Source organism: Oryx dammah, unplaced genomic scaffold, assembly GCF_014754425.2.
Source record: "Oryx dammah isolate SB20612 unplaced genomic scaffold, SCBI_Odam_1.1 HiC_scaffold_25, whole genome shotgun sequence".
Lineage (NCBI taxonomy): Eukaryota > Metazoa > Chordata > Mammalia > Artiodactyla > Bovidae > Oryx > Oryx dammah.
In genome coordinates, this window is record NW_024070209.1 from 97,903,148 (window position 1) to 97,930,659 (window position 27,512).

The 27,512-nt window shown below is 41.9% G+C and overlaps 1 protein-coding gene across 1 annotated transcript; it reads left to right on the forward strand.

The window, feature by feature from the left end:
• On the forward strand, positions 1-26,953 carry GLE1 (GLE1 RNA export mediator). The gene is made up of 16 exons (XM_040225294.1): positions 1-180; positions 3,066-3,287; positions 9,445-9,555; positions 11,791-11,939; positions 12,188-12,248; positions 12,427-12,681; positions 15,371-15,602; positions 16,225-16,337; positions 16,504-16,573; positions 19,814-19,956; positions 20,060-20,250; positions 20,795-20,924; positions 21,711-21,815; positions 22,933-23,015; positions 23,997-24,060; positions 25,788-26,953. The coding sequence occupies exons 1-16, from the start codon at positions 82-84 to the stop codon at positions 25,854-25,856; spliced, it is 2,097 nt and encodes a 698-aa protein (XP_040081228.1). The 5' UTR covers positions 1-81; the 3' UTR covers positions 25,857-26,953.
• Positions 26,954-27,512: the final 559 nt, after the last annotated feature.

The following is a 27,512-nucleotide window of genomic DNA, read 5'->3' on the forward strand; positions in this document are numbered from 1 at the left end:
TAGGACTTGTTTCCGGGCGGCTGATTCGAGGACTTGTGTTGTCACAAGCGGCGCGTCTAAAGATCTGTAGCTGGGCAGGCCATGCCTTCTGAGGGTCGCTGCTGGGAAACTCTGCAGGCTCTGCGCAGTTCCGACAAAGGTCGCCTCTGCTACGACCGCGATTGGCTGCTGCGGGGTGAGGTGAGCAGTGGCCCCTAAGCGGGCGGCGGTCCCACCCCGCCGCTCGTCAGGGGCCTCTGCCCTTCCTTAGCCTTTGTCAAGCCCTCCTCCGAGGAGCCCCTGCGTTCTTTGTCACAACACGCGTCCGCTTCTTGGTTCCTGTGTGTGCGTCGCCGTGTCCTAGAGTTTCTGCTCTGTCTCTCACCACTATTCTAGCTTCTCAGGAGCTCCCCTTCAGAAATGCTCTTCTCTGAAGGCTTCATTGCTCCCCGCTGCCGAAGTTAGGCGCCTCCGCTCTGGTTGTCAAAGCAGCCCTGGCCTCTCAGGGTCAGTTTATCACTGCGCGTCTCTAGTGTTGGGAGATCCGGATTGAGCGGTGAACGGTTGTTGTTGGTGGTTGTTCAGTCGCTCACTCGTGCCTGACTGTTGGCGACGGCAGCACCCTGTCCTTCACTGTCTCCCGGAGCTTGCTCAGACTTATGTGCATTGAGTCAGTGATGCCATCCAACCGTCTCTTCCTCTGTGGCGCGCGCCCTTCTCCTCTTACCCTGACCAAATTTTTAGATGACATCGGGCACACCTGGAAACAGTGGGGGCGTGGTCGCTGCATCTAATGTGCTAAACCCTGTAATAGACCGCGCAGGTGGGGAATGTCGCGATATTTAAGGCATAGCCTTTTCCCGAGTTGCTCGTAATCTAGCTACAGATATGAAGTCTCTTCAAACGGAAATATATAGCACTTCTAAAGCATTTCTCTGTTTGTCTTTGACAGTTTTAAAGACTATATATACCTTACATTCTATGAGTTCTATCATAAATCTGTTAGATGTCTACTCAGGTTATGCATTCTTGGCACAAATAACGCAGAAATGAGGTGTTCTCAGTAACTTAAATCCGTAGCACATAAATGCTTCAGCCCATCCCAGCACTTGTGATGCTTACACTTATCAATTGGTCAGAATGGTATCTGCCAGATATTTCCACTTAAAATTCATCATTTTCCCTTTGTATGTAATTAGTATTTTGTCAAACCTCCACTCTTAGCGTTTATTGGTGACTTCTCCCTTGATCAACCTTTTCTGTGATGGGACCAAATGGTGTTAAGAGACCATTTTATATCTTTATTTTTGAATTGCCAGTATATATCTCTTAGGCTCATTTTGCTCATTTTCTTGTTGGAGTTTTGCTGGTAGTTTGTAAGGTCTTTAAGTATTAGGGATAATGATATTACTTTACTTGAGTTATATATTGCATATTTTTTTCTAGTTTGTCAGTTAAATTTTTTTTCTGTTTTACGGTATTTTTTGTGTGTGTGGTTTTATTTTTACATTTGAAGCATTGCTTCTGGGATTTATTTTGGTGTAAAGAACGAGGAGAAAGTTATTGACTCAAATTCGACATCCATTCATGACAAAAATCCATTCTTACCAAAGTGTGTATAGAAGGAACATATCTTAACATAATAAAAGCTACTTATGACATACTCACATGCCAGCACAATACTCGATAGTTGTAAAAAGCTGAAAAACTTCCTACTAAAATCTGGAACGAGACAGCGATGCCTGTTCTCACCACTTCTGTCCAATATAGTATTGTAAGTCTTGGCCACAGCAGTCAGACAAGAAAAAATAAAAAGGTATCCAAATTGGAAGGGAAGAGGTAAAATTGTCATTATGTACAGCTGCCATGATACTGTATGTAAAAAACCCTAAAGACTCCACCCAAGAACTGCTTGAACTGATAAATGAATTTAGCAGGGGAGCAGGATACAAGATGAACACTCAGAAATCTGTTGCATTTCTTTACACTAACAATGAAACATCAGAAATGTAAAGTAAACAAAACAACACTTTTTTGAAATGGCATCCAAAAAGAAAGGTACTAGGGATGTAAGATACAATTTGATGACTGTAGCTAACGCAGCTATGCCATATATAAGAAAGTTGAGAGAGTACACGTTGAGAGTCCTTTTTTCTTTCTTTTGATTTTACCTATATGAGAAGATGGGCTTTCCAGGTGGCACTAAGTGGTAAAGAACCCGCCTGCCAGTGCAGATGTAAGAGATGTGGGTTCGATCTCTGGGTCGGGAAGATCTCCTGGAGGAGAACACAGCAGCCCACTCCAGTATTGTTGCGTGGAGAATCCCATGGACAGAGGAGCCTGCCAGGCTACAGTCCATAGGGTCACAAAGAGTTGCACACGACTGAACCAACTTGGCACGCGTGCACTCATGTGATAAGATGGATGTTAGCTGAACCTATTTAATCATTTTATAATCTATGTAAATCAAACCATCATATTTACACCTTAACTTTTATAGTGACGTATGTCTGTTTTTCAATAAAACTGGAAAAAATTGAATCTTACATAGAATTTACAGTCAGCACTTTTAAATGACTAATATTCACTGAGTGTGTATGCCATCAGTTCAGTTCAGTCGCTCAGTCATGTCCGACTCTTTGCGACCCCATGAATCACAGCACGCCAGGCCTCCCTGTCCATCACCAACTCCTGGAGTTCACTCAAACTCATGTCATGTGTGTATGCCATAGTTTACTTCAAAATTCCTCATGTGTTCTTTTCCATTCCAACGTTTTAAATTGCTTTCAGGTCCACTTTAATGACCATCTTTGTGAACTGTTCCTTTTTCTGCAGTTAGGATTGTTTAGTCTGATACTCTAAAAAGATAATAGTCGAGATCATTATCAAGAAACTACTGTACTTTCTTTTCATCTCTGATTGTTAATACAGTTACTTTGGGTCTTGGTATGTATGTATATATTAATGCTTATTAGGACTCCTTAAATTTTCAGTAAAGCATATAGTGGAGTATAAGGACAAAATTATTTTGGTTGCTTAGATCAGTTAACATGCAAGTTGGACTTAACCTTTTTCTTGTTTTCTAGGATGTTTTACAAGAATGTATGTCTCTTCCCAAGCTGTCGTCTTACTCTGGATGGGTAGTAGATCATATCCTGCCCCACATACAAAAGAACGCACCTCCCTCTGAGACGTCAGCATCCTCTGTGTCTACTTCAGCCCTCAACCAACCTTCATCTGTTCCCAGATCTCCTCTCAGAAACCCTGCCTTCTTACCAGTCTCCTCAGCAACATCAAATGGAACCAAGGTAAGGTTTTTACTCAGCTTAGGACAGAAGACAATGGTGGCTGCAAAGTTGAAGTGTCTACTTATAATATCATTGTCATACTATAGTGACTTTACTCTGAGACAGTAATGATTGCTGCTTCTTCATGTAGCTATTTGTAGGAACAGTGTTTACCACATCTTTTTATGAAGACCAGAGAGAGAAATTCTTCTCTTAGTACCAAGAATAGTGGTTAATTTCTTGAGCAGTTAGATTGTTTTTTCTCATAAGCATTACATTTGTTTAACTCTTAAGGTCTCCCTTTTTGTTGTTGCCTGCTGGAAGACTGAGTAAATTTTATACTTGCTCTTAACCTTATCATTGGTCCCAAATGAGTCTGTACCTTTTTGGTTTGATTTTGTTCCTGCCTTTGTTTCTCTTACTTGTCGTTATTGCTGTCCAGTCGCTGAGTTGTGTCTGACTCGGCAGTCCCATGAACTGTAGCACGCCAGGCTTCCCTGTCCTTCATTCTCTCTTGGAGTTTGGTCAAACTCATGTCCATTGAGTTGATGCTGCCATCTAACCGTCTCATCCTCTGTCATCTCCACTGAGGGCAAGAGGAGAAGGGGGCAACAGAGGATAAGATAGTTCTCCCACTTAAAAACAAATTGTTATTGATGCTCTGCTGTGCTTTGCTCTTCTCTTTCTTCCTGTTTCCAGAGTTAGTTTAAATAAGTACAGATATGTAAGAACATACGTATTTTCTTTTTGGTAATTACATTTTTTAAAATTAATCTGTTGACCACACTGTGGCATGTGGGATCTTAGTTTTCTGACCACGGATCAAACACTTGCCCCCTACATTGGGAGCACAGAATCTTAACCACTGGGTGGTCAGAGAAGTTCCCATGTGTACTTCTTTTTCTTAATTTCTGTTTTTTTTCTTTCTTTTTAAACAAAGTTGCTAGAATAAACTATTGTGTATCTTGTTTGTTTTCATTGGTTTCCGTTTTTCTACTTGACAATATATTTTACAGACGATTCGTTTCCTGTCTCTGTCTCTATATATCTGCCTCATTCTGTTTAATATGTTTTCTGACTTAATTTGTGCTTGTTATTATATTTATGTTCTTTATAAGGTGCATTAAATCCTTTCTGGATCAAAGTAAGATATAGGAAGTAGTATTTGGCCTAAGAATGTAAAGAAGAAAAGCCTTCTAAACTAAAATAATGCATTATAGCATTATTTTGCTTTTGCAAGGTTTTTGTGTCAGCAGAATAAGACTAGGCAACTCTTTAGAAAGGTAGAGATAACATTTTTCAGGTTTGGGTTCCAAAAGACAAAGTTCTTTTTGTTCATACTCACTGAAAATTTTTGGTTACTGAAAACATTGCATCAAAAGGAAGAAGTTAAATCTCCCTATGATCTCATCATTTCAGTCAACAGTTACTCCTTTCCAGTCTCATAAGCCTGCATCCTTATACCTTTGCATAATTAAATTGTATGTGTACTTTCGTGTTCTGATTTTCCTTCCTGACTTTACTTTGTTTGCAAACTATTTGAATTATTTGTTTGTTATTTCCACGTTTGGAAATATCTATTTACAGGTTATGTAATATACTGTAATTTATTGAACTATTCCTTTTATTTAGCATGTATGTTTTTCCATTGCATTGCTTTTAAAGATACTCTTCTGAAAAACTTTCTGCAGAGAGGTCTTTCTCTTTTTAATCTTGAAGTATATCTTCTAGCTGTCTTAAAATAAATGCCTGAATAACAAGCATCAAAGATAAAAGGGTACAAACTTTTTTTTTTTAATTAGCAAAATATTCATGACATAAAATTTACCATTTAACCACTTTTAACAGAATGCTCAAACTACCGCACAGTTGCACTCATTTCACATGCTAGTAAAGTAATGCTCAAAATTCTCCAAGCCAGGCTTCAGCAATATGTGAACCGTGAACCTCCTGATGTTCAAGCTGGTTTTAGAAAAGGCAGAGGAACCAGAGATCAAATTGCCAACATCCGCTGGATCATGGAAAAAGCAAGAGAGTTCCAGAAAAATACCTATTTCTGCTTTATTGACTATGCCAAAGTCTTTGACTGTGTGGATCACAATAAACCGTGGAAGATTCTGAAAGAGATGGGAATACCAGACCACCTAACCTGCCTCTTGAGAAATCTGTGTGCAGGTCAGGAAGCAACAGTTAGAACTGGACATGGAACAACAGACTGGTTCCAAACAGAAAAAGAAGTACGTCCAGGCTGTATATTGTCACCCTGCTTATTTAACTTCTATGCAGAGTACATCATGAGAAACGCTGGACTGGAACAAATACAAGCTGGAATCAAGATTGCCGGGAGAAATACCAATAACCTCAGATATGCAGATGACACCACCCTTATGGCAGAAAGTGAAGAGGAACTAAAAAGCCTCTTGATGAAAGTGAAAGAGGAAAGTGAAAAAGTTGGCTTAAAGCTCAACATTCAGAAAACGAAGATCATGGCATCCGGTCCCATCACTTCATGGGAAATAGATGAGGAAACGGTGGAAATAGTGTCAGACTTTATTTTTTGGGGCTCCAAAATCACTGCAGATGGTAACTGCAGCCATGAAATTAAAAGACGCTTACTCCTTGGAAGAAAAGTTAATGACCAACCTAGATAGCATATTCAAAAGCAGAGACATTACTTTGCCAACTAAGGTCCGTCTAGTCAAGGCTATGGTTTTTCCTGTGGTCATGTATGGATGTGAGAGTCGGACTGTGAAGAAGGCTGAGCGCCGAAGAATTGACACTTTTGAACTGTGGTGTTGGAGAAGACTCTTGCGAGTCCCTTGGACTGCAAGGAGATCCAACCAGTCCATTCTGAAGATCAGCCCTGGGATTTCTTTGGAAGGAATGATGCTGAAGCTGAAGCTCCAGTACTTTGGCCACCTCAAGCGAAGAGTTGACTCATCGGAAAAGACTCTGATGCTGGGAGGGACTGGGGGCAGGAGGAGAAGGGGATGACCGAGGATGAGATGGTTGGATGGCATCACGGACTCGATGGATGAGAGTCTGAGTGAACTCCGGGAGTTGGTGATGTACAGGGAGGCCTGGTGTGCTGCGATTCATGGGGTCGCAAAGAGTCGGACACGACTGAGCCACTGAACTGAACTGAACTGAATGTCACAGTTCAGTGGCATTAAGCACATTCATAGTGTTGTATAACCATCACCACTATCCATCTCCAGAACTTTTTCATTATCCCAAACTAAGAATACTCATTAATCAGTAACTCCTGATTTCCTCCCATCCCCAGTCTCTAAAAACCATCATGAATTTGACAATTCTACATACTTCATGTAAGTGGAATCATATATGTCATTTTGTGACTGGTTTATTTCACTTAGTATACTGTCTTCAGGGGTTCATCCATGTTGTAGCATGTGTTAGAATTTCCTTCCTTTTAAGGCTGAATAATATTCTGCTGTATTCATCTGTTACTGAACATTTGGATTGCTTCCACCTTTTGGCTGTTGGTGACTAGTACCGCTATGAACATGCATATACATCTATTAGTTGGAGTAGCTGTTTTCAGTTCTTTGGGGTACGTACCCAGAAGTGGAATTGATGGATCATGTGGTAATTCTATGTTTAAATTTTTGAGGACCCATCGTATTGTTTTTCACAGCTGTACCATTTTATATTGCTACTAGCAGTGCACAAGGGTTTCAATTTTGCCATACCTTTGCTAATATTTGTTATTTACTGTTGGTTTCCCCCCCCCCCCACAGTAGCCATCCTAGTGGGGAAGAAGTATATCTCCTTATGGTTTTGATTTACATTTCCCTAATGATTAGCAATGTGATGCATATTTTCATGTTCTTATTAGCCATTTGTATAACTTTTTTGGGGAAATATCTTTGTGAGAGTTATTTGCAATAAGTAACAATTTATTTTACAGTAAATAATAATCCTAAAAAGTAATACAGGACATGGTTATTCATATTATGAAAGACTGCATGATTCCATGCATAAGAAGTTTACTTTTTAGTTTATATTTTGCACCTCATCTTTAAAAATACTAGGCTTTAAATTTAGCAATTGAACATCATAGGTGCAAAAATGAACTTCTACCTAAACCTCATAACTTACATAAAAATTAACTCAAAATGTAAAACTATGAGACTTTAGGAGAAAAAAACATAATCAGAACCTAGGGCGAGTTGAAGGGTTTTTAGATTTGACACTAAAAACTAAATCCATAAAAGGAAAAATTAATACATTGGACCTCATCAAATAAAAAACCTTGGGACTAAGTAAATATTTAAAACAAAATTCTCAGTAGAAAAATAATAAACTCGTGACTGGAAGAAAATAGTTGCAAATCACATGTCTGACAAAGGTCTATATATCTAGAGTATATTTTTAAAACTCTCAAAGTTTAAACAGAAACTTTCTAACCTTCAATTAGAAAATGACCAAAAGATATGAACAGACATTTTCACCTGAGACAATATACAGATGACAAAATAAGTACACGAAAATATGTTCAATCATTAGCCATTAAAGGAAATGCAAATTAAAACTAGGATGAAGGCTTCCAGTGCAGAGGTTGTGGGTTTGATCCCTGGTTGGAGAATTAAGATCCTATGTGGAGCAGCCAAAAGAAAAAAGATTTTGTGCCATGTGGTTCCATTTGTTTAAGGTTGTTGAAATACTGTCATTATAGAGTTGGAGAACAGGTAAGAGATGTAAAGATGTGGCACCATGGATCTCTGTGGTGAATAGTTCTGCCCTTTATAATCATGGTTATACATAAGATAAAATGGTATAAAACTACACATACCCAAATGAATTCCTCTCAGAACTGGTGAAATCTGAACAAGTTATGTGACTTGTACCATCAGTTTACTGTTTTTGATATTTTACTATATTTATGAAAGATGTTACTATTTGAGGAAACTGAGTAAATATAGAGTGCATGAGCCTCCCTGTACATTTTTTGCAACTTTCTTTGGATTATAATTATTTTGAGATTAAAAAACAGTTTCTGTGAGCAGCTTCTCAGAGGCAGCAGTTTCTAGTTCTGATCATGCCAGTATTGTGGCATACCCTCAGACAGGTATCTAAGAGAAAGATGCCTCTTTCCCTATAGTTTCTTCCCTCTTTCCCTCAGTTTCTTCATCTGTAAATCTGGTACTGGACTAAATTGTTGAGGGCCTCTCTAGGTATAGAATTCCATAATTCTTAAGGTTTAAGTAAAGTTTTGGATGGCTTTAAATAACAAATTGTATCATGAGGAATTTTTGATATTTAAGTAACAGAAAACCTTGTTTAAACTAGCTTAAACGAAACAAGGGGGTCAGGGGAGAAATTTAATAGCTCATATAACCATGAAGTCTAGGAATGTGGAATCAGTTAGATCTGGAGGATCTGTTTTCTGCTTATCTCTCCTTGATGTTATTTCTGACTTGATCCAGTAATTCAAACACGGGGCTTTGCTTCTCTTCTCTCAGTTCTGTGTAACTTCTTGATTTCATCTTTCAGATAGACTGTGTGGCAGGAAGTCAGCCCTAGACATATACCTTCTTAGGTTAGCATCCCCAGAAGAAGAGAAAGTCGTCCAAAATAGCTCCATCGGAAAAGTTCAGAAGTTTGTAAAGCAGTGATCAATCAACTAAAAATAAATAAATATAATTATATATATATATATATATATATATATATAAAAGAGAAAAGTTCAGAGGTAGACTCTGGCTAAAGTCATAAGCCTCATTCCTAAAGTAGACACTGGGTACAGAGGGATAGGGTACTCTGATTGCTGGGCTGATCTCATGCCTACTGACCCTTGAGGCTAGGGGGCATGGATGAACTGGGAATGTGGGCTGGGGTTTCTCTGTCCAACCCACCCCAGCAAAAATGGACACTTATTAGAAAAGAAAAAATGGGGGGAAATACACTGGGCATATCAAAATAAAGAAGCAAGCAAAAAACAAAAAAAAAACTGTCCAAAGCAAAAACACCCACTTAATTTGCTAGGGAGACCAATTAGAATAAGGTCAATATCACAAAAAGCACCTTGGTTCTAACCTAAATGTTTTGTTGTTATTGGTTGCTGATTGTAAGCAGGGATGTGGCTTTTGTTTAGACAGAGTAATACCAACTTGACCATCTTAAAGCTTAATTTTTCCATCTTCTGTCTATACAGGAGAAACATGAGTCTCCACATACAGAACCTGTGGTACTTCAGTCCCCCCGGGGGATGAAAGTGGAAGGCTGCATCCGAATGTATGAGCTGGTGCACAGAATGAAAGGAGCAGTAAGTAACCCAGGAAGTAAGACAGGCTTGACATTGACCCTAGGGAGCCACATTCAGATGCAATTCCTCAGGGACTAAGAATGTCCACCATATGCTGATAGTCGTGCCCCACCTACTGGTGGCTTCATTTCAGTTAGGGAGATAGTTATAATGTAATAGTCACGAGTAAACTCTCTGAAGTCAACACTGGTTTCAGGTCCTAGCTCTTCTATTTTACCTGGGACCCTAGGAAGATTACTGAGACTTTCCTGGCTTCCATTTACTTTCCCAAAATTTGAAGATGATCTGCACTGTCAGATAAGGTTATACTGAGAAGATGGACCTTCACAGCTTCTTGAAAAAAGGATAACACTATTTTAATGTTTATTTAACTTTATTATTTTTTTAAATTTCTATTTTGTACTAGGGTATAGCCAATTAACAATGTTGTGATACTTTCAGGTGACTACATTTTTTATTAGAAAAACAATGCATGCTTTTGTAAAAATGTTTACTGATAGGTGAGTTTATAAAGTGAAATTCTAGCACCTACCTTCATCCGTTTATTCATGGAATCACCAAATATTTATTGAGCACTTTTGTTCTCAGTTCAGTTCAGTCACTCAGTCGTGTCTGACTCTTTGCGACCCTGTGAATCACAGCACGCCAGGCCTCCCTGTCCACCACCAACTCCCAGAGTTTACTCAAACTCATGTCCATTGAGTCGGTGATGCCATCCAGCCGTCTCATCCTCTGTTGTCCCCTTCTCCTCCTTGCCCCCAATCCCTCCCAGCATCAGGGTCTTCCAGTGAGTCAACTCTTCACATGAAGTAGCCAAAGTATTGGAGTTTCAGCTTCAGCATCAGTCGTTCCAATGAACACCCAGAACTGATCTCCTTTAGAATGTAGGTCTAGATAAAACAATGAACAAAGGAGACACAATCCATAGAGTTTATTTGCTGGAGGGAGAGGCAGAAGTAAGCAAGAGAAATGAGTGAAATATAGTTAGAAGGCTGTTCTAGTCTGAGTAAGAGAGAGCAACACTTACCGAAGCCGTCACTTTGACACTGGATGAAAAAGGATGATGATTGCTTAGATTCAAGGATATAGCAGTGGAGATGGTGAGAAATGGTTAGAGAGAGACAGAGTGTTTGTGTGTTTTCTCAGGTTTTCTCAGCTCTGCTGTGTCAGTCATCACTTGTCCATGGACTTTCTGTCTTCCAGACCTAAGTAGAAAGTTTTTCACTGCTGATAATCTCCCTCACGTTGCAAAATAAGTTTCAGAATAGGATAGCTTGATATCTATTAACAGTATGTTTTGATATATCTCCATGCCTATATATATATATATATATATATATATATATATAGTATGTCATTCTCTTTAAAGACTACAGAGTATTCTCTAGTATGACCTACTCTACTTATTTCCCTGTTGATTTAAATTGTTTCAGATTCATTGCCATTATCAACAGGGCTGTAATGAACATCCTTATGCATATATCATTGTACACATAGGCAAGTATTTCCTCAGGACAAGTTCGTAAAATGGAACAAGTGTCAGAGGATATGTACACTTTAAATTTTGATAGTTAAAATGTCTAATTGCCCTTAAAAGTCAAATGTGAGTACTCTTGTGAATAATAAATGAAATACCTGGTACCTTTAGGTATATAAGAAAGGGATGTTCTTAAGTGAAGAAGGAGGGAAAGAATCTAGGCAGAGATAATAACTTACGGAAAGGAGTGAGGTAGGAATAGCATAGTTATAGAATTAGAATATGAACTTCTTTAGATGACCCTGAAGCCCTCATCAGAATACACAGGATGAAGTTCCCTGGCAGTCTGGTTGTCAGGACACCCTGCCTTCACTGCCGAGAACCCAGGTTTGATCCCTGGTGGGAGAGCTAAGATCCCACAAGCCACAGGCCGTGGCACAAAAAAAAGAATGCACAGGATGGAAAGTTAAAAGTGCCGGGCTATTTGATAATATATTGGTAAAATCCCATCCATTCTTAGCTTATGCTGGAGTGACAGGAAGAGTATGGAGCAAATTGGAAAGCTTTCCACAACAGCTGAATTAAAAGATTGACCCAAAGGAGACAGGTGACTCAAGCAAAGATTTTGAGAAGTAGGAAGATGATTCCATGCCCTGGAGTATCTTTGATGGGGTTAAGGCCTGATGGGAGGGCGTCTCACAGGGGTAGATAAGTAGGGTATAATGGAGCTCCAGAGAGCAGGTACTGACCCTTTGCAGGAGGGCTTGAGGCAGTGGCAGGAGGAGCAGGAGAAGAAGGTGCGGGCCCTTTCTGAGATGGCATCTGAACAGCTGAAGCGGTTTGATGAACGAAAGGAACTGAAGCATCATAAAGAATTCCAGGACTTACGGGAAGTAATGGAGAAGAGGTGAGTCTCCCTGAATTACAAGGGGAATGTCAGCATGGTCAACCAGAGCTCTTTCCCAACATAAAACCCAGAGGGAAGAATCTGAGTCCTTACATGCCAAAATAAAATAGCCGGAGAAGCTTATAACCTAGAAAAAGGTTCAACCTTGGAAGGATGACCAATGCAAATCAAAGAGAGAAAGCTTTTAGGAGAGGCAGAACAATTTTAGGAAGCATCCCTGACTCTTCCTCCCCCCATTTTTCATTCAGCTCCAGAGAAGCCCTGGGGCAGCAAGAAAAGCTGAAAGCGGAGCATCGTCACAGAGCGAAGGTCAGTGCCCGGGAGAGTCTGTGTGGCTGTTCACTGTCTGGCAGTCATAGAGGACCCAGCCCCTGTCACGCCGCTCTGTGGTTGACTTGGGGCCCATCTGTGAGAACAGGCAGTCTGTGTGGGACTGGAGGAATGTAGAAGTCCCAGGAGCCCCTTAACTTGACAGTCCTTCCTGTAGATCCTCAACCTGAAGCTGCGGGAAGCAGAGCAGCAGCGCCTGAGGCAAGAGGAGCAGGAGCGGCTCCGGAGGGAGGAAGGCCAGGCCCGCCTTCGAGGCCTCTACGCCCTGCAGGAGGAGGTGCTGCACCTCAGCCAGCAGCTGGACGCCTCGGACCAGCGCGGGGACCTGCTCCAGGTCGACCTGTCTGCCTTCCGGACCCGAGGCAACCAGCTGTGCAGTCTTGTCTCAGGGATCATCCGATCCACTTCTGAGGTGAGGGGGCTTCAGGAACACTCTCTCTCCTGTCTTTGAAATGAAGAGCTTTAAAAGCAAAATGGTTTTGTGATTTAAAAATATTACCTGCTTATTATCACTTGTTATCCTCTTACCTGGAGATAACCACGGTTAGCATTTATTTATTCTTTGACAGAGTATGTGTGTGTGTGCGTGCATGCGTGAGCATTTATTCCTCCTCTGACAGAGTGTGTGTGTGTGTGTGTGTGTGTGATGCCATGTTTATGATAAAAATTAAAACCTTACAGGAATGTATATTGCTTTTTTCCGTTAACATGATATTTTGAAAGTGTAATTACTATACTCATGACAGATACTTTGGTGTTTGTAAGGCAGTGTTAAAAACTGCAGCTATTGACACGTAATAGGTATTCAGTAAATATAGGTAAACTATCCCTTCTCCAGTGGATCTTCCTGACCCAGGAATTGAACCAGGGTCTACTGCATTGCAGGTAGATTTTTACCAACTGAACTATCAGGGAAGCCCAAATATTTGAACAGATGAAATTGCATAACTTCCAACATAACCATACCAAATTTATTGAAAACACTTATTGTTGAACTGTTAACATCCCAAAGTTGTACCAGTTCACACTTTTATGAATTGTATGTTCTTTGTCCTTAGTTCATATTTCTATGAGAGTTTGTGTTTTAAAAAAATCAACTTGTATGAATTGTAAATATTAAGAACTTTAAGCACTGGGAATTCCCTAGTGGTCCAGTGGTTGGGACTCAGTGCTTTCACTGCCAAGGGCCCAGGTTCAGTCCCTCGGTGGAGAACTGAGATCCCACAGGGTGCATGGTGTGGCTGTAAAAAGAAAGAACTTTAAGCATTCATCACATTTAAGGCAGAAGTTTATTGTTATCTTTCAAATCTCTCTTTGGTTTTTGTTTATCCTCCTTTTTGAAAAATAGCAAACCTACACAGAAGTGGAGAGAAGAGCATAATGTACATTGGGCATCCATTCCCCAGCTTCCTCAAGAATCCATACGTGACAGTCTCATTTTGTCTATGGTGCCACCTGCACCCCTTCCCTCAAACGGTTTTACAGCAAATCTCAGACATACTGCTTCACCTGGAAAGTTCTTTAGTGTGTATCTCTGAAGGCTAAAACTCTATATTAACATAACCAAAACACTAATAGCATACCTAAAAGACTAATAATTTCTTCAATATGATCAAATATCTAGTCAATGTTCAAATCTCTCCAGTTATCTCAATAATGTTTTTTATAACTGATTGGAAAATTAGCATCCATACTGAGTTCAACTTTTTGGTGTGCTGTGTCTGTTACTTAATTAAGTCTTTTAATCTCAAGACTCCCCCTCCCTTCTCTCTCTCTCTCTCTTTTTTTTTTTTGTTGCCATTGTTGAAGAATCTGATTGTTGTGAATAGAATTTTCTACATTCTAAAAATTTCAGTACAATTGCTAACCCTAACCCTTCGGTGTATTTTTATATGTTCTTTTATTCTCTATATTTCCGTGAATTTGTAACTTTCTCTAGGGCAGAGCTAACAATTCTCTGTGATGATGGAAACGTTCATATCTGTGCCATGTAGTAACTACACATAGCCATTGAGCACTTGAAATGTGACTGGTGTGACTGAAGAACTGTATTTTAACTTTTAGAAAGTTTTTAATTAATTTAAATGTAAAGAGCCATGTGTGGCTATGTGTGCTACCTTCCTGGACAGCATAGTCTAGAGGCCTGATCGGATCACATTAGATTTTTTTCCCCCACAGCAGTACTTCATAGTTGGGAGTATATATTTGTTAATGAATCACATTAGGAGGCATAGAGTACTGATGGTCTTTCCACCTGTGATGTTAAGGTCAACTGTTGGTCTCAGAAACTGTCAGTGTTATTTTCCAATTTAAAGATTTCAATGAGTCTTTAGCTAATGATTTAGTAGCCATTGTTGATCGTTACTCATATTTGTTATTTCATTAGAGGTGGTAAATTTTAAGTTTTTCTATCATTTTTCCGTACTTTTTAGCTAGAATTCTACTACAAAGAAAATTTTCCCATAAACTATCTTAAGTACAGTCTATGTAGGGAAGGAAGGATAAATATTTGAGTCTTTCCTTTGGTCAATCTTCAGAGTATAGCATTGCTTTCCTAGCATTTTCCCACAGTGACTTGAGGTTTTGTTTTGGTTTGGTTTTTTACTATCATTAAGAACATACGAACTTTCTATACTTGATGTATAACATGTCATCTGTTGTAGTTTGTTGTTAAATTGTGTAATGGGAACACCACATTGGCTTCTCTATCCCTTGGACGTGGCCCCAGTAGTAGTTGTTGCAGCAGAAAGCAAGCAAGCTGTTTTCTACCTCATCTTGAACATTTTCTTCTCCAGATCTAAAATTGGGTGTTTCTTCACAAAGCCATATCACTTATTAGTGGGAAAAGGTATTAGAAAACACAGGCTGGTTCCCAGTGCTGGTGAGAGCATTGAAAGATCTACCCTTTGGTACTGTGGATGTGATGGTAAATCAGTATTACCTTTAAGAGAACAGGAAAGCAGTAGGTATCAACATGTTGACCGTGGGTACTCCCTTGGCACAATTCCAGTTTAGAAATACATGGACTTGTGTGATGTATGATTCGGCACCTCAGGTGCTCAGGAAATAACCACTGAGCTCTGCCTCTGTCACCGTGACAGAATGGCTTTCCCACCGCAGAGGACCAAGCTGCGGCTGAGGGAGCGCTGCAGGAAATGCGCGACCTCCTCTCGAACTTGCATCAGGAGATTGGCAGGGCCTGTGAGGAGAAGAGGAGGCGGGACGAAGAGGAGGCCCGGATAAAGCAGCAAGAGTCAGAGATGCAGCAGAGGCCAGAGGCCCACAAAGAGTCCCCCACTCCCAACCAGGGCCCAGGGGCGAAGCCGAACAGAGGTGGGTCTCGGTGTGGAAACAGTCCTTTAATGTGATGTGTAATTCAGAGTGTGAAAGGAAGCGAGAACATGTTTTGAATACTGTATTAAGCTACAGGATAATTTATCAGAACTTTTACATAATGTAAGATTCGGTACTTTTAATGATTTCCATTCAGTTTTGATTGATGTGGAGCCTGTCTTCAGATTCCAGCACTTGCCATGAGGACTTGAAATTCTCCATAATCCTAGTAGATATATTATTCCACATATTGCTGCTAAGTGTGTACAGAATATATGTTTAAATACGAGGGAATTGATATACATAATGGTTGAGAATGCTGCTTTTGGAGTCAGATCTGTGGGAATCTAGTTTTTCTAATTCCGGGCATTGTATCTTTGCCGAATTACCTAACCTTTCCATGCCTGTTTCCTTATCTGTAAAATGAAGATGATAGAATGTACCTTATAGGATTATTATGACAGTGAAAGCAGTTAATACATACATAAAGTAATTAGAATAGTACCTGACTCATATTAAATGTTCAATAAATTCTACTTAAGTTGATTAGAACAGTACCTGGCTCATATTAAGTGTTCAGTAAATTCTCCTTTTATGGAAGTCTCTTTCTTTGATTCCTCAGACCTCCAGGTGAAGGTGCAAGACAGTACGATGCAGTGGTACCAGCAGCTGCAGGAGGCCTCCAGTCAGTGTGTGCTGGCCTTTGAGGGCCTGAGCAGCAGCAAAGACAGTCAGGTAGGAGGGACAGGAGTTGGGCATTCTCTGGGCCTGATGGTTGCCCCCCCACAGCCTCATGGCCCCGAGAAATGTAGCTCGCCTGTCACATCACATCCCTAATCCCAATGGCATCTACTCAGCTCTTTGAAACACTGTTGGCCTTCTCACTGCTTTCCTCTGGCAGGCCAAAAAGATCAAGATGGACCTTCAGAAGGCTGCCACCATTCCAGTGAGCCAGATCTCTACCATTGCAGGTTGGTCAGAGTTAAGAACATGGCCTTTCACCTCATTGTACCAGTGTTTATTGAGATTCCAAATCCACTTGTCTGTAAGGTTCCTATAAATAGATTATGTCTGAGCAAATGTTGACTGTTGGATCAGGTGTATAAGCTATGTGCCTTGGCTGGTTTACTCTCTGCGTGTAGAAGGTAATCATTATGTGTTTGTTGACTCTTTTCTTTTTAAATAAGTTATGTATTAGTAGTAAATTATTTAGGAAGACTCTTAGCTACGATTGGAAGTTACTGGGGAAAGCACCCCTTAGGGAGCCTAGGATGTGACTCGCATTCTTTGCTTTTGTCCTACAAAGTTAGCTTTTCCAGACTGAAAACCTGCTTGTTAATACATGAGAACGCTGAGAATGCCTACTCAGTCTCTCGAGAGACTGAGATTTAGAGAGGAAGAACTACACGAGGGAAATACCCCTCTTCTTCTTCTTTAGAAACAGAGGTTCATCTTCGCAGAGCTCAGATGTGGAAGCCTCCACGGTATAGACTGTGCTGCCAAGTGGCTGGGGAGCTTGTGCAGCTGGGAAGCTGCTCTGACTTAACCTCCATCCAGGTTCCCTTGATTAACTTGTTACCTAGAAAGCGTGGAAAGTTGCACTTCTTGCCTTTGAGAGGCTCTGTGGCTGAACTTACATATCACTTTGCTGCCTGAAATTCCTTCTGGAACAAAGCAAGGTCTAAATAAGTAAATATGTATCACTTTCTAGAATTGAAAGTGCCATTTCCTTTATAGCCATGGCATTAAGGGGCAAGGTTGACCAGACAGTCGTCCCACACCTTCGCTGGTCTGCTCAGGTTCGTCCTCGGTCTTTACCCCTCAGTTGACCACAGGCACCCCTGCCGCCTCCTTCGTCTGGAAACCTGAAACATCAGGTGTAAGATCCTCAGGTTCCCCCCTCAACCCCCCAACCCACCCACTGCAGTAATACACAGCTGTATTTACCTGCTTTGAAACCATCCTATTTCAAAGAATGCAGTACCCTTCCGGCCCACACTTCCCCTTCTGCCTCGGCCCTGAACGAGCCTCGGGAGCCTTGTTATAATCCCCTCCTATTTCCGTCAAGGGAGAGCTCTTCTGTTTTCTATAAAATGACTTTCTTTACACGCTCCTTTCCCTTTAAACATGCTTGTCACTCACATTCTAAAACCTGTTTCTTTTGATTTTGTGTTTTCTCAGTCTTTTCTAATCTTCATGTTACCCTTTGGCCCCGTTGACTGTTCCCTTCTCTATCACTTCTAGTCCTCTGGCTTCTGAGGCAACATTAATTTCCAGCTTCTCCTCCTCCCTCTCTTTCTCTTTTGTGGGCTCCTCAGTCTCCTGCCCCCACCTGGGTGGTAGGTGTGTCCTGGGGATGTGCTTTCACCCTGCAGTTCTCATTCTAAGACCCCCCCTGGCTTCAAACTTCACCTCTGCACACATGACACCCAGCTCAGTCTCCGGGTCATTCCTTTCCTCTGAGCTTCAGGTTACCTTGCTCCAGCTACCTGCAGGGCAGCTCCGCCTAGGTATCTCTCAGCTTCCTCAGGTTTAGCATGTTCCGAGCTGACCTCTTATCGTCCTCCTCTCGCCCACCTTTTTTCCGGTTTGCTCTAAGTAACCAGTAGTAGCACCTTATCTGCTCAGTCACCCTAACTGAACCCGGGAGTCATCCCCATGACTGCTTCCTCTGGTTCGCTGTCTGTATCTAATTAGGCTCTGGTTTTGCTGTTCTTGATTTTCCTACCTATTTCACAACTGTGTCCCTTTGTTTCCATCAGTATCATAAGCTCTGTGAGAGCTTACAGCCCTGTCAGACACAGACATTCTGCAGTTAGTGCTCAGTAAGTGTGGAGTGACTGAGAAAGAGGTGACCTAATTCCTGCCTCTTCAGAGGTGCACATCCATGAGTAGTTAAATGTGGAGCAGAATTTAAAGACAGACATGGTGCCATTGTGGCATACGGAATGTGGGAGGCCATGGCAGGCACCGGGCTGGGATCTGGTTTTCCTAATTGGAGGGGCACAGGGAGAGGGGTGGATGGGGATTTGGCCAGTGGGGCCCTCTGAAACCATCAGTAAAGAAATAGTAGGGTTATAGGTTGGCAGGAATGTGAGGTGAGTAAATTTGATGGAAACATACATATTTTAATATCTCAGGTTAGAGTCTCTGTTTCTGTTTTCAGGGGATTGTTGGCCTTGAAATTTCTGTGACATCTCATTATTTAACTCTCGATTTCTTCCTTTTTTCTCTTAATTCCTAAGAAATGTGCCACCCCTCTTCCCTGTTTTTTCAATGAAACTGAATCAGTGGTCTGGGGAGGATATTTCTGAGATTTTTAAACATTTCTTTAAATGATTATGAACTTGGTGCAGGGTATTAGGAACTTGGCAGATAAATTGGAGATGCTGTATTCATTCAAACATTGATTTTAAATAATAGAAACTAATTCATATCTGCTTAAGCCAAAAAAACGGAAAGGAAGAAGGAATAGGTAGAGTGAGGGGTTTGTCCTAAAGATAAATCAGTTTTCTACGGCAGGAGTGGGGCTGGATCTGAGGAGCCAGAAACGTTAGGACCCTTTTCTCTCTTCTCTTAGGCTTTCCTCTGCCCACTTCATTCTCCTTTTGTAGATGGCTGTTCTTCGGTCCGCATGACAGCACCACTGCTTACACATGTGTGTGTCACAGGACTGGCCACTTCAGGGAACTCACTCAGTCAACTGGCTGATTAGCTCAGCTCAACTCGTCCTGATCTAACTAGCCAGTGTAGAAGGCGGGGCACACAGGATCTATCATATGAATGTAATAATAGCTTCTATGGAGGAAGGTAGGTCCAAGAGAAGGAGGGGAAGCCCCTGTGAATTGGCAATTCTTTAGAAGGTTTTCCTGGAGTTACAAGTGACTCCTTTAGGGACATCAGCCACACCCGTAGCATCTGGAACAATTCAGCCCCTATTTCTATACTACTGATCTCTCTGATGTGTCGGTTTCAGAATTTGTTCATTCTACCAATGATAAATTCCTTCAAAATAACACCACACCCTATGTACTTTCGCATCCTCCACAACATGTATTTGATTGTCATATGTTTTTCTGCATCTGTATTTTGGCTTTAGGCTCTGAACTTCTGTAGGGCTGGGTTTATACAGAGGCTTTGTTACTGCAGTGATGAAAAAAATAGATTGACTGCAGTTATATCTTATCACTGACTCTATCTCTGTCATACAGGCTCGAAGCTGAAGGAGATCTTTGACAAGATCCACAGCTTACTTTCTGGAAAACCTGTTCAGTCTGGTGGGCGCTCCGTGTCTGTCACACTTAACCCACAGGGCCTGGACTTTGTCCAGTACAAACTGGCAGAGAAATTTGTGGTGAGAAACCTTGTTGCCAAAGGTATGGGAAGAAGAGGCTGGTGCCTAGCCTTTAAGGCTTTCTTGAATATTAACTTAAATTCTCCCCTCTCTGTGCTCCCAGAAACAAGGGGAGGAGGAAGTGGCCTCCCATCATGAAGCAGCATTCCCCATCGCGGTCGTGGCATCTGGGATCTGGGAGCTCCACCCCAGAGTAGGGGCCCTCATCCTGGCTCACCTGCACAAGAAGTGTCCTTACTCTGTTCCTTTCTATCCAGCATTCAAAGAGGGAATGGCTTTGGAAGACTATCAGAGGTGAAGTGTTGTTCTCCTTACTGTCCCCAGGAAGAGAGAGAGAACTGAGATTCATTTCCCCTCCTCAGAGCATCTCTTATGTACCTTGAACATTCTGTCAGAGAATACAGTGTCTTTCATGCAAACTGGGTGGCTTTTAGAATTTGTGGATTTAGGTATCAATAATCAATATAGTACAGCGGAAATAATTCTGGATTTAGAATCCAGGGATCTTAGAATTTTACCCTTGTTTTGACTATTAATAGATTTTCAAAACTGGGGAGTTTGTTCATCTCTTTAAAGATTGTTTTTCATTGTTTGTAAATGGGGGTTGCAATATTCATTACCTTCTGGGAACTTACCTCTCAAGGTTTATATGTTGCAGATTTGATAATGGATGTGAGTGTTTTGTAAGCAGAATTACATCTACCAATGTAGTCATGTGTAATAATGTGTTAGTAATAATGCTAAATGTAATGGTATGTTGTTACTTCTGCCAGAAATAGTAATGGATTGGTCACCCTCACTTTGACTCTATCACATTGAATATTTTCTTACCACATAGGATGCTTGGCTACCAAGTGAAGGATTCCAAAGTAGAGCAGCAGGACAACTTTCTGAAGCGCATGTCTGGGATGATCCGTCTCTATGCCGCCATCATCCAGCTCCGGTGGCCATATGGAAACCGACAAGAGGTAGCAGAGAGGGGTTACTATGGATAATGAGCGGTTGGACCAGGGTCCATGTTAGTATATCTTACCTGAAGGAAATACCGACCTTTCAGAGGAACAGTCCCATCATGTGATAAGTTAAAGAATAGCGCTGCTTCGTAGGTATTCTTTAGAGAAGTGGGTATTGATTATTAGGAAACTTTCGGATCATCAGAATCATTTGTTCCGAGACTAATTGATGCCTTAGAGACCAATTACATACCAAGGTTACATAGCTTACTTCACAGAGGGACAGATGGAGGCTTAGCAAGTTGTAATGGTACACACTTGTCAATGTCAGAGCCACAGCAGAGGGCCAGGGCTTTGACCTGCCTGCCTAGTTCATTTTGCAAGGAATGGAGATTAGACAGATGGAGAAGTTAGTGGACTTGGAAACCCAAAGAGAAAGGAATATAAGCTGACCGAATCTAGGACTTGTTACTGTGCACCTGCTATGTCCCAGGTGCTGTGCTAAAGGTACCAGGAGTAACTAATCAAACGGCAATGTTTATGAGAGTAACTAGGATTCCTGAAACTGAGGCTGACAGCTGTGTGTTGAAGGAATCCAGTGAAGAATATGTGGGTCCCAATATGTTGCAATATTTAAAAACAGAATTTGTTTGGCCTCTGTTGTTTCTGCCCTGTGGCATGTGCTTAGGTTAGGTGATCAGGGGGTTCATGGCCCCTTGGTAATGGCTGGGTGATAACGTTGGCAATTTAGAACTCTGAATAAAATGAGATTATATCCTGACCAAGCCTCTCTGCTCCCAGACTCACCCTCATGGCTTAAATCATGGTTGGCGCTGGTTGGCACAAATCTTAAACATGGAGCCCCTGTCAGATGTGACGGCCACCCTCCTCTTTGACTTCTTAGAGGTACGTAGTACAATTATCACACAAGAGAGCGCCAGTGGGCCGCTGTATGACATGACGAATAGACAAATAGAGACTAATGGTGAACACTAGGAGCCAGTGTTACAAATTTTTTCCCAAGCCCCAAGAGAAAGCTAGCTTTGGGTTTTTCTTCCCAGTGTACTTTCCTTTGTCTGTGTGGATGTCTTGTCATTATAAAGAACAGAAAACTGTACATCCCAATACAGATGGAAAGGAATTTGCTTTGGGGATATGGAAGGGACTCACTTGGAGAATGGGGGGTAGGATGCACAGTTGAACCCCACCAGGGCCTGGAACCAGGAACTGGAATGTCGCCGGGGACCAAGGCAGCCCCTCTGTGGGACCGCATGGTCTTCTCATGTTTGCTCCTCCTGCAGGTTGCCCCCCGCTTGCTCTGCAGGCCACCTTTCTCTGCTGCTCGGCACACAGTGGAGAAGATGCTCCTGGGTTGTATCCCTCAGCCTCAGTGTGCTCACCCAGCGTAGTGGGACTAGTGTCCCATCAGTGGGATTGCTAATAGACAGGAGAGGAAATAAGATTAACCAGCTTGGGTCAGGTACCTGTCTCATTTAGAAGGCTGTATACAGTCCTGTCTGCCTATAAGGGGCCCCCACTCTAGGGTAAGAATAAGGGTTTCTGTGAAAAGGGGGCAGTTCTTAAAGAATAAATGCTTGGAGCACGTGCCGTAACAAATCTGAGACCACTTGGCCCATAATGTCAACAGTTTCTACTCTCCTGACAGCTCCTGCAGTCACAGTAAATGAACATTGATCTTGAGTCATTGAAAACACATGGTATTCCTTCTACCTTGATTGCCAAGGTTGCGAAGTAATGCTAATTCCTTTAAAATCAACAGCAAATTAAGTTTGAGTCACGACCCCTGAAACACCTGGCTACCTGGCAGTCTGGTTAAATGGAGGTATTACCATACGTGAGAATGCTTCAGAAGAAAGTTGGATTTTAATTCCCCTGCTTAGCTGGCTGAATGGCATTGTGGCTGAAATTCTTGATAGGAATGAGAGGCAAAGGGCTGATTATCCGTTATGACTGAGTGTGCATTTTCATTCCCTGCTCTGATGGTGCGCACCTTCCCCTCTAGGTGTGTGGGAATGCCCTCATGAAGCAGTACCAGCTCCAGTTCTGGAAGATGATACTTCTCATCAAAGAGGACTACTTCCCCAGGTATTAGACTTGTTGAGCAGACACCAGAGAATTTGGTAGGTAAAAACTCATGAAATCAGATGCCCGTGGCTGCTGTCACATGCTGTTTCTTTTTTAAAAAATTTATTTTATTTTATTTATTTGTTTTGGCTGCTCTGAGTCTTTGTTGCTGTGCTCAGGCCTTCTCTAGTTGTTCTGAGCAGGGTCTCTCCTTTATTGTGGTGTGCGGGTTTCTTGCGGAGGTGGCTTCTCTTGTTGTGGAGCCCGGGCTCCAAGGGCATGAGCTTAGCTGCTCCGCAGCATGTGGAATCTTTCCAGATCAGGGATCAAACCCCTGTCCCCTGCATTGGCAGGCAGACTCTTATCCATTGTACCACCAGGGAAGTTCAGATACTGTTTCTGACTCAGTCAGAAGCACTTGTGTTGAGTGAGACATCTTCAGCTCCCATCCTTCTCCTCTCTGTTATTTGAATAAACAGTTTTGAACTCTACTAAGTCTCTCTTAAATATTATTGACTAAATTAAAAAAAAATCAGGAAGATCTTGGATTCAGATCCCATTTAAAACTCTCTTGTTTTCCAAACTCCCCCAGATAATCTGGGATGGTGACAACATGCAGTCATGAAGGAAGCCAAGGAGTCAAACCCTCCCAGTAAATCAGTTGGTGAAACTGATTGATCAGCCAGTTTGCTTCACTCTTTTGGGGGATTCAACTTCTAGGCCCTTTCTCATCCCTCTCAACTCACTGAAGGGAGAAAGGCATTGGCAACACCCATCTCACCTGATGATAGAGACCTTGAGAAGCAACAGTGTTCTCTTCTCCTTTACCCCTTTGTCTGAAATAAAGTGCTGAGACCATTTAGCAGAGTGACAGCATTCTAAGTCTAGAAGACATCTCTGGGAATCATTCATTCTGCCACTTCCTCCAGAGCAGCAGGTCCCTAACCCCTCTCCAAAAGATATGTGTGAACCATAGGTACTGTCTTCTTTCTCTCCTTATAGGATTGAAGCCATCACAAGCTCAGGGCAGATGGGTTCCTTCATACGCCTCAAGCAGTTCTTAGAGGTAAGGTGCCCTTAGACCAGCATATCCCAAACTGTTGTTGGCCTCCAGTGTCTGTGTCTGACAAGTCTTGGACCTCCCCTCCAGACTGATTGCAGTCTCTTACCCTTGATTTTTCTGAACCCTACTTTTTTTTGGCTATGCCGGGTGTTTTGTAGGATCTTCATTCCCCGACCAGGGATTGAACCCAGACCCTTGGCAATGACAGCATGGAGTCCTAACCTCTAGACCACCAGGAAACCACCCCCCCCTTACTTTTTGTCATTCCCTCTTCACCTTAAGGGCTGCCATTTCGTTATTTTTCTGTGTGTCATTGTCCTTACTGCCTGTGCAGAATAAAATATATGTAAAATATATTTAATGAATCTTAGCTCACTGATAACTTTTTTTTGCGTTTTGGCCAAGGTTCTTTTCTCAGTCTCAGATCTAGGGAACTGGTCACTTTTCTTTGTGAGAACAGACTGTTCTTTGAGTTAGACTCCTTTCCTTTTTCCATGTGCCAAAAATGTTTAAGAGGTGAATTCTGACAAATCATTGAGAACCCTGTGGTACATCTACCAAGATAGCCTGATGACATCCAGTCTTTAGTAGCTCAGTTGGAGAAACAGCAGTAGTGAACGGCGAGGCCAGTGTGTGGAGACAAGGGTGGGACAGATGCAAGGGCAGCCTGACCTTTACCCTCCATTGCAGCTGATGCAGGTGAGGTCTTACCACAGCCTTTACCTTTTAAACTAAGTTTTATTGGAGTGTAGTTAATTTACAATGTTTGTGTTGGTTTCTGTTGCATAGCAGAGTGAATCAGGTATCAGTTCAGTTTAGTCGCTCAGTCGTGTCCGACTCTCTGCGACCCCATGAATCGCAGCACGCCAGGCCTCCCTGTACATCACCAACTCCCGGAGTTCACTCAGACTCGCGTCCATCGAGTCAGTGATGCCATCCAGCCATCTCATCCTCGGTTGTCCCCTTCTTCTCCTGCCCCCAATCCCTCCCAGCAGCAGAGTCTTTTCCAATGAGTCAACTCTTCACATGAGGTAGCCAAAGTACTGGAGTTTCAGCTTTAGCATCATTCCTTCCAAAGAAATCCCAGGGTTGATCTCCTTCAGAATGGACTGGTTGGATCTCCTTGCAGTCCAAGGGACTCGAGTCTTCTCCAACACCACAGTTCAAAAGCATCAATTCTTCGGCGCTCAGCCTTCTTCACAGTCCAACTCTCACATCCATACATGACTACTGGAAAAACCATAGCCTTGACTAGACGGACCTTAGTCGGCACATATACATATATCCACTCTTTTTTAGATTCTTTTCCCATATAGGTCATTACACAGTGTTGAGTAGAGTTCCATGTGCTATACAGAAGGTTCTTATTACCTATTTCATGTATAGTAGTGTGTATATATCAGTCCCAATCTCCCAGTTTATCCCTCTCCCCTTCCCCCCTTGGTAACCACAGTTTGTTTTCTTCATCTGTGACTCTAATTTCCGTTTTGTAATCAGTTCATTTGCACCATTTTTTTTTTAGATTCCACATATAAGTAATGTATGATATTTGTCTTTGTCTGACTTCCGTCAGTATGACACTCTAGATCCGTTCATGTTGCTGTAAATGGCATGATTTTGTTCTTTTTTATGGCTGATATTCCACCATGTATTACGTACCACATTCTGTCAAGTGTTGGAAGCAGTGTTATCAGAGAATCATTTGGTTTTCTTTATCTTTGCCTGACCAGAAATGTCTGCAGCACAGGGAGATTCCTGTCCCCAAGGGCTTCCTGACTTCCTCCTTCTGGCGTTCCTGATGTCACTCCAGCACCCACCATCACCATTTTGCTGCAGAGGGGCAATAATAAAGCAGCTGAAGACAGCTGTACCTGCGAGAAGTCATGTCAGTATGTGTTTTGTGTATTTGTACCTTGTGACGAAGAGAGGAGATTTCCATAGGCCACAAATCTAATAGGTGCCTTAATAGATCTGGGGACTCCTTAAAGAGGTCCGCACGACAGAGTAAACAAAATTGGCCTTTCTCATTTTTATGGAAAATAAGAAAATTATGAGAATAAAAGGTTAATACTTGATCTTACCTTTTATTTCCTTTGTCTCTTAAGTCTTTCAAAAATTAGGTTAATACCTTGACTGTTTCACTCTGAGCTGAAGTGACCCACTGCTTTTACCCCCCTACACCCAACCCCTTCCTGCATGCTGCCCCTTTTCAGAGTTTCTGGAATGAACAAAGACTTGAGGTCCCTTGTAAAGTGGCACTTAATAGTTGAGGCCCAAACCTTCACATGCAGGCCTGGGTTATGGTGGTTTTGCCTTAGTCAGCTTGTGAAGTATTTATAAATTCAGAAGAAATGCCTGATATAGACATGGACTAAGTCCCAAATTGCATCAGAGAGGGCTTAGTGTCTGGGATTAGGACTGTTAACACATATTATACTGAACCACGAAGAACTATTTATCCTCTCACTTTGGAATTTGGTTCCTGGATGACTCGGGATGCACAAACCAAACTTTGTTTCTCAGTTTGAATTAAGGTGGGCTGAGATGGGGCTTACAGCATTGTACTTGAGCTGAGCATCTGTAAGCAATGGATCGGGGCCTTGTAATTCTTTACATGTTCTGAGCAATGGATGACGACAGATTTGCCTGACTAAAGCCACTACAAAAATCCGGAGTCTGGCTGTTCAGATAAGAGTGGAGATTTGCTCTATGAAAAGACTCCTTCATTGTGCAGAGGCAGCGGCCATGAATCTGTTCCTCTGTTCTAAATGTTGTATGTGGGGGTGTGTTTGTGAGGGGGTTCCCTGGTAATCTTGAACAGCTTGAAGCGACCCATTCTGTGAATTACTGACTATGGTGCCAAAATACAAATAATAAAGCTTGTTTTTTAAAAAATTCCTGTTGCTATATATAGTTGGTTCTGTATGATCACTTTTGTGTACCTGGAGCTGTGTAAATCATTAGGGGCATGGTGGTATCTGAGTCTGGGTATAGAGGAGTATGTTTTTCTCCCTTTTTTTTTTGGTCTTCTTGACCTTCACCTTGGGAAAACTGCTTTTTTTCTGTTTTTGGAATTATATGCCAATAACACCCTGTTTTATCCAGCAGATGGGGAAGTATTTTTTGATGTGGACACAATGGACTGAATACTAGGAGTCGGGAGACTTGGACTCAGTTCACTCTTACGTCCATGACCTTGAGTAGGTCATTCACCCTCTCTGAACCTCAGTATCCCTACCTGCGAAGCACAAGAATTAGGACCAGTCACCAGATGAGTAGTTTTCAAATTGTGCTTCATAGCAGTGCCTTAGGGCAGAGCTTTCCTGTGTGTCAGGGCATATGGATCTCATGGCCCCTTGCACTTCCTCTCTACCTGTGCTTGACAACTGGCAGTTTCTGTGCATAATGACAGAACAACTTAGGAGCCACTGACTTCAGGGTGTTGAGGGAATAGG

Bases quoted from the DNA above. Each gene is read 5' to 3' on its own strand.
- GLE1 (XM_040225294.1), top strand. From the start codon at position 82: ATGCCTTCTGAGGGTCGCTGCTGGGAAACTCTGCAGGCTCTGCGCAGT. The intron at 15,603-16,224 runs GTGGGTCTCGGT...TTGATTCCTCAG, and splicing joins AGGGGCGAAGCCGAACAGAG to ACCTCCAGGTGAAGGTGCAA. The intron at 16,574-19,813 runs GTTGGTCAGAGT...TCTGTCATACAG, and splicing joins CCAGATCTCTACCATTGCAG to GCTCGAAGCTGAAGGAGATC.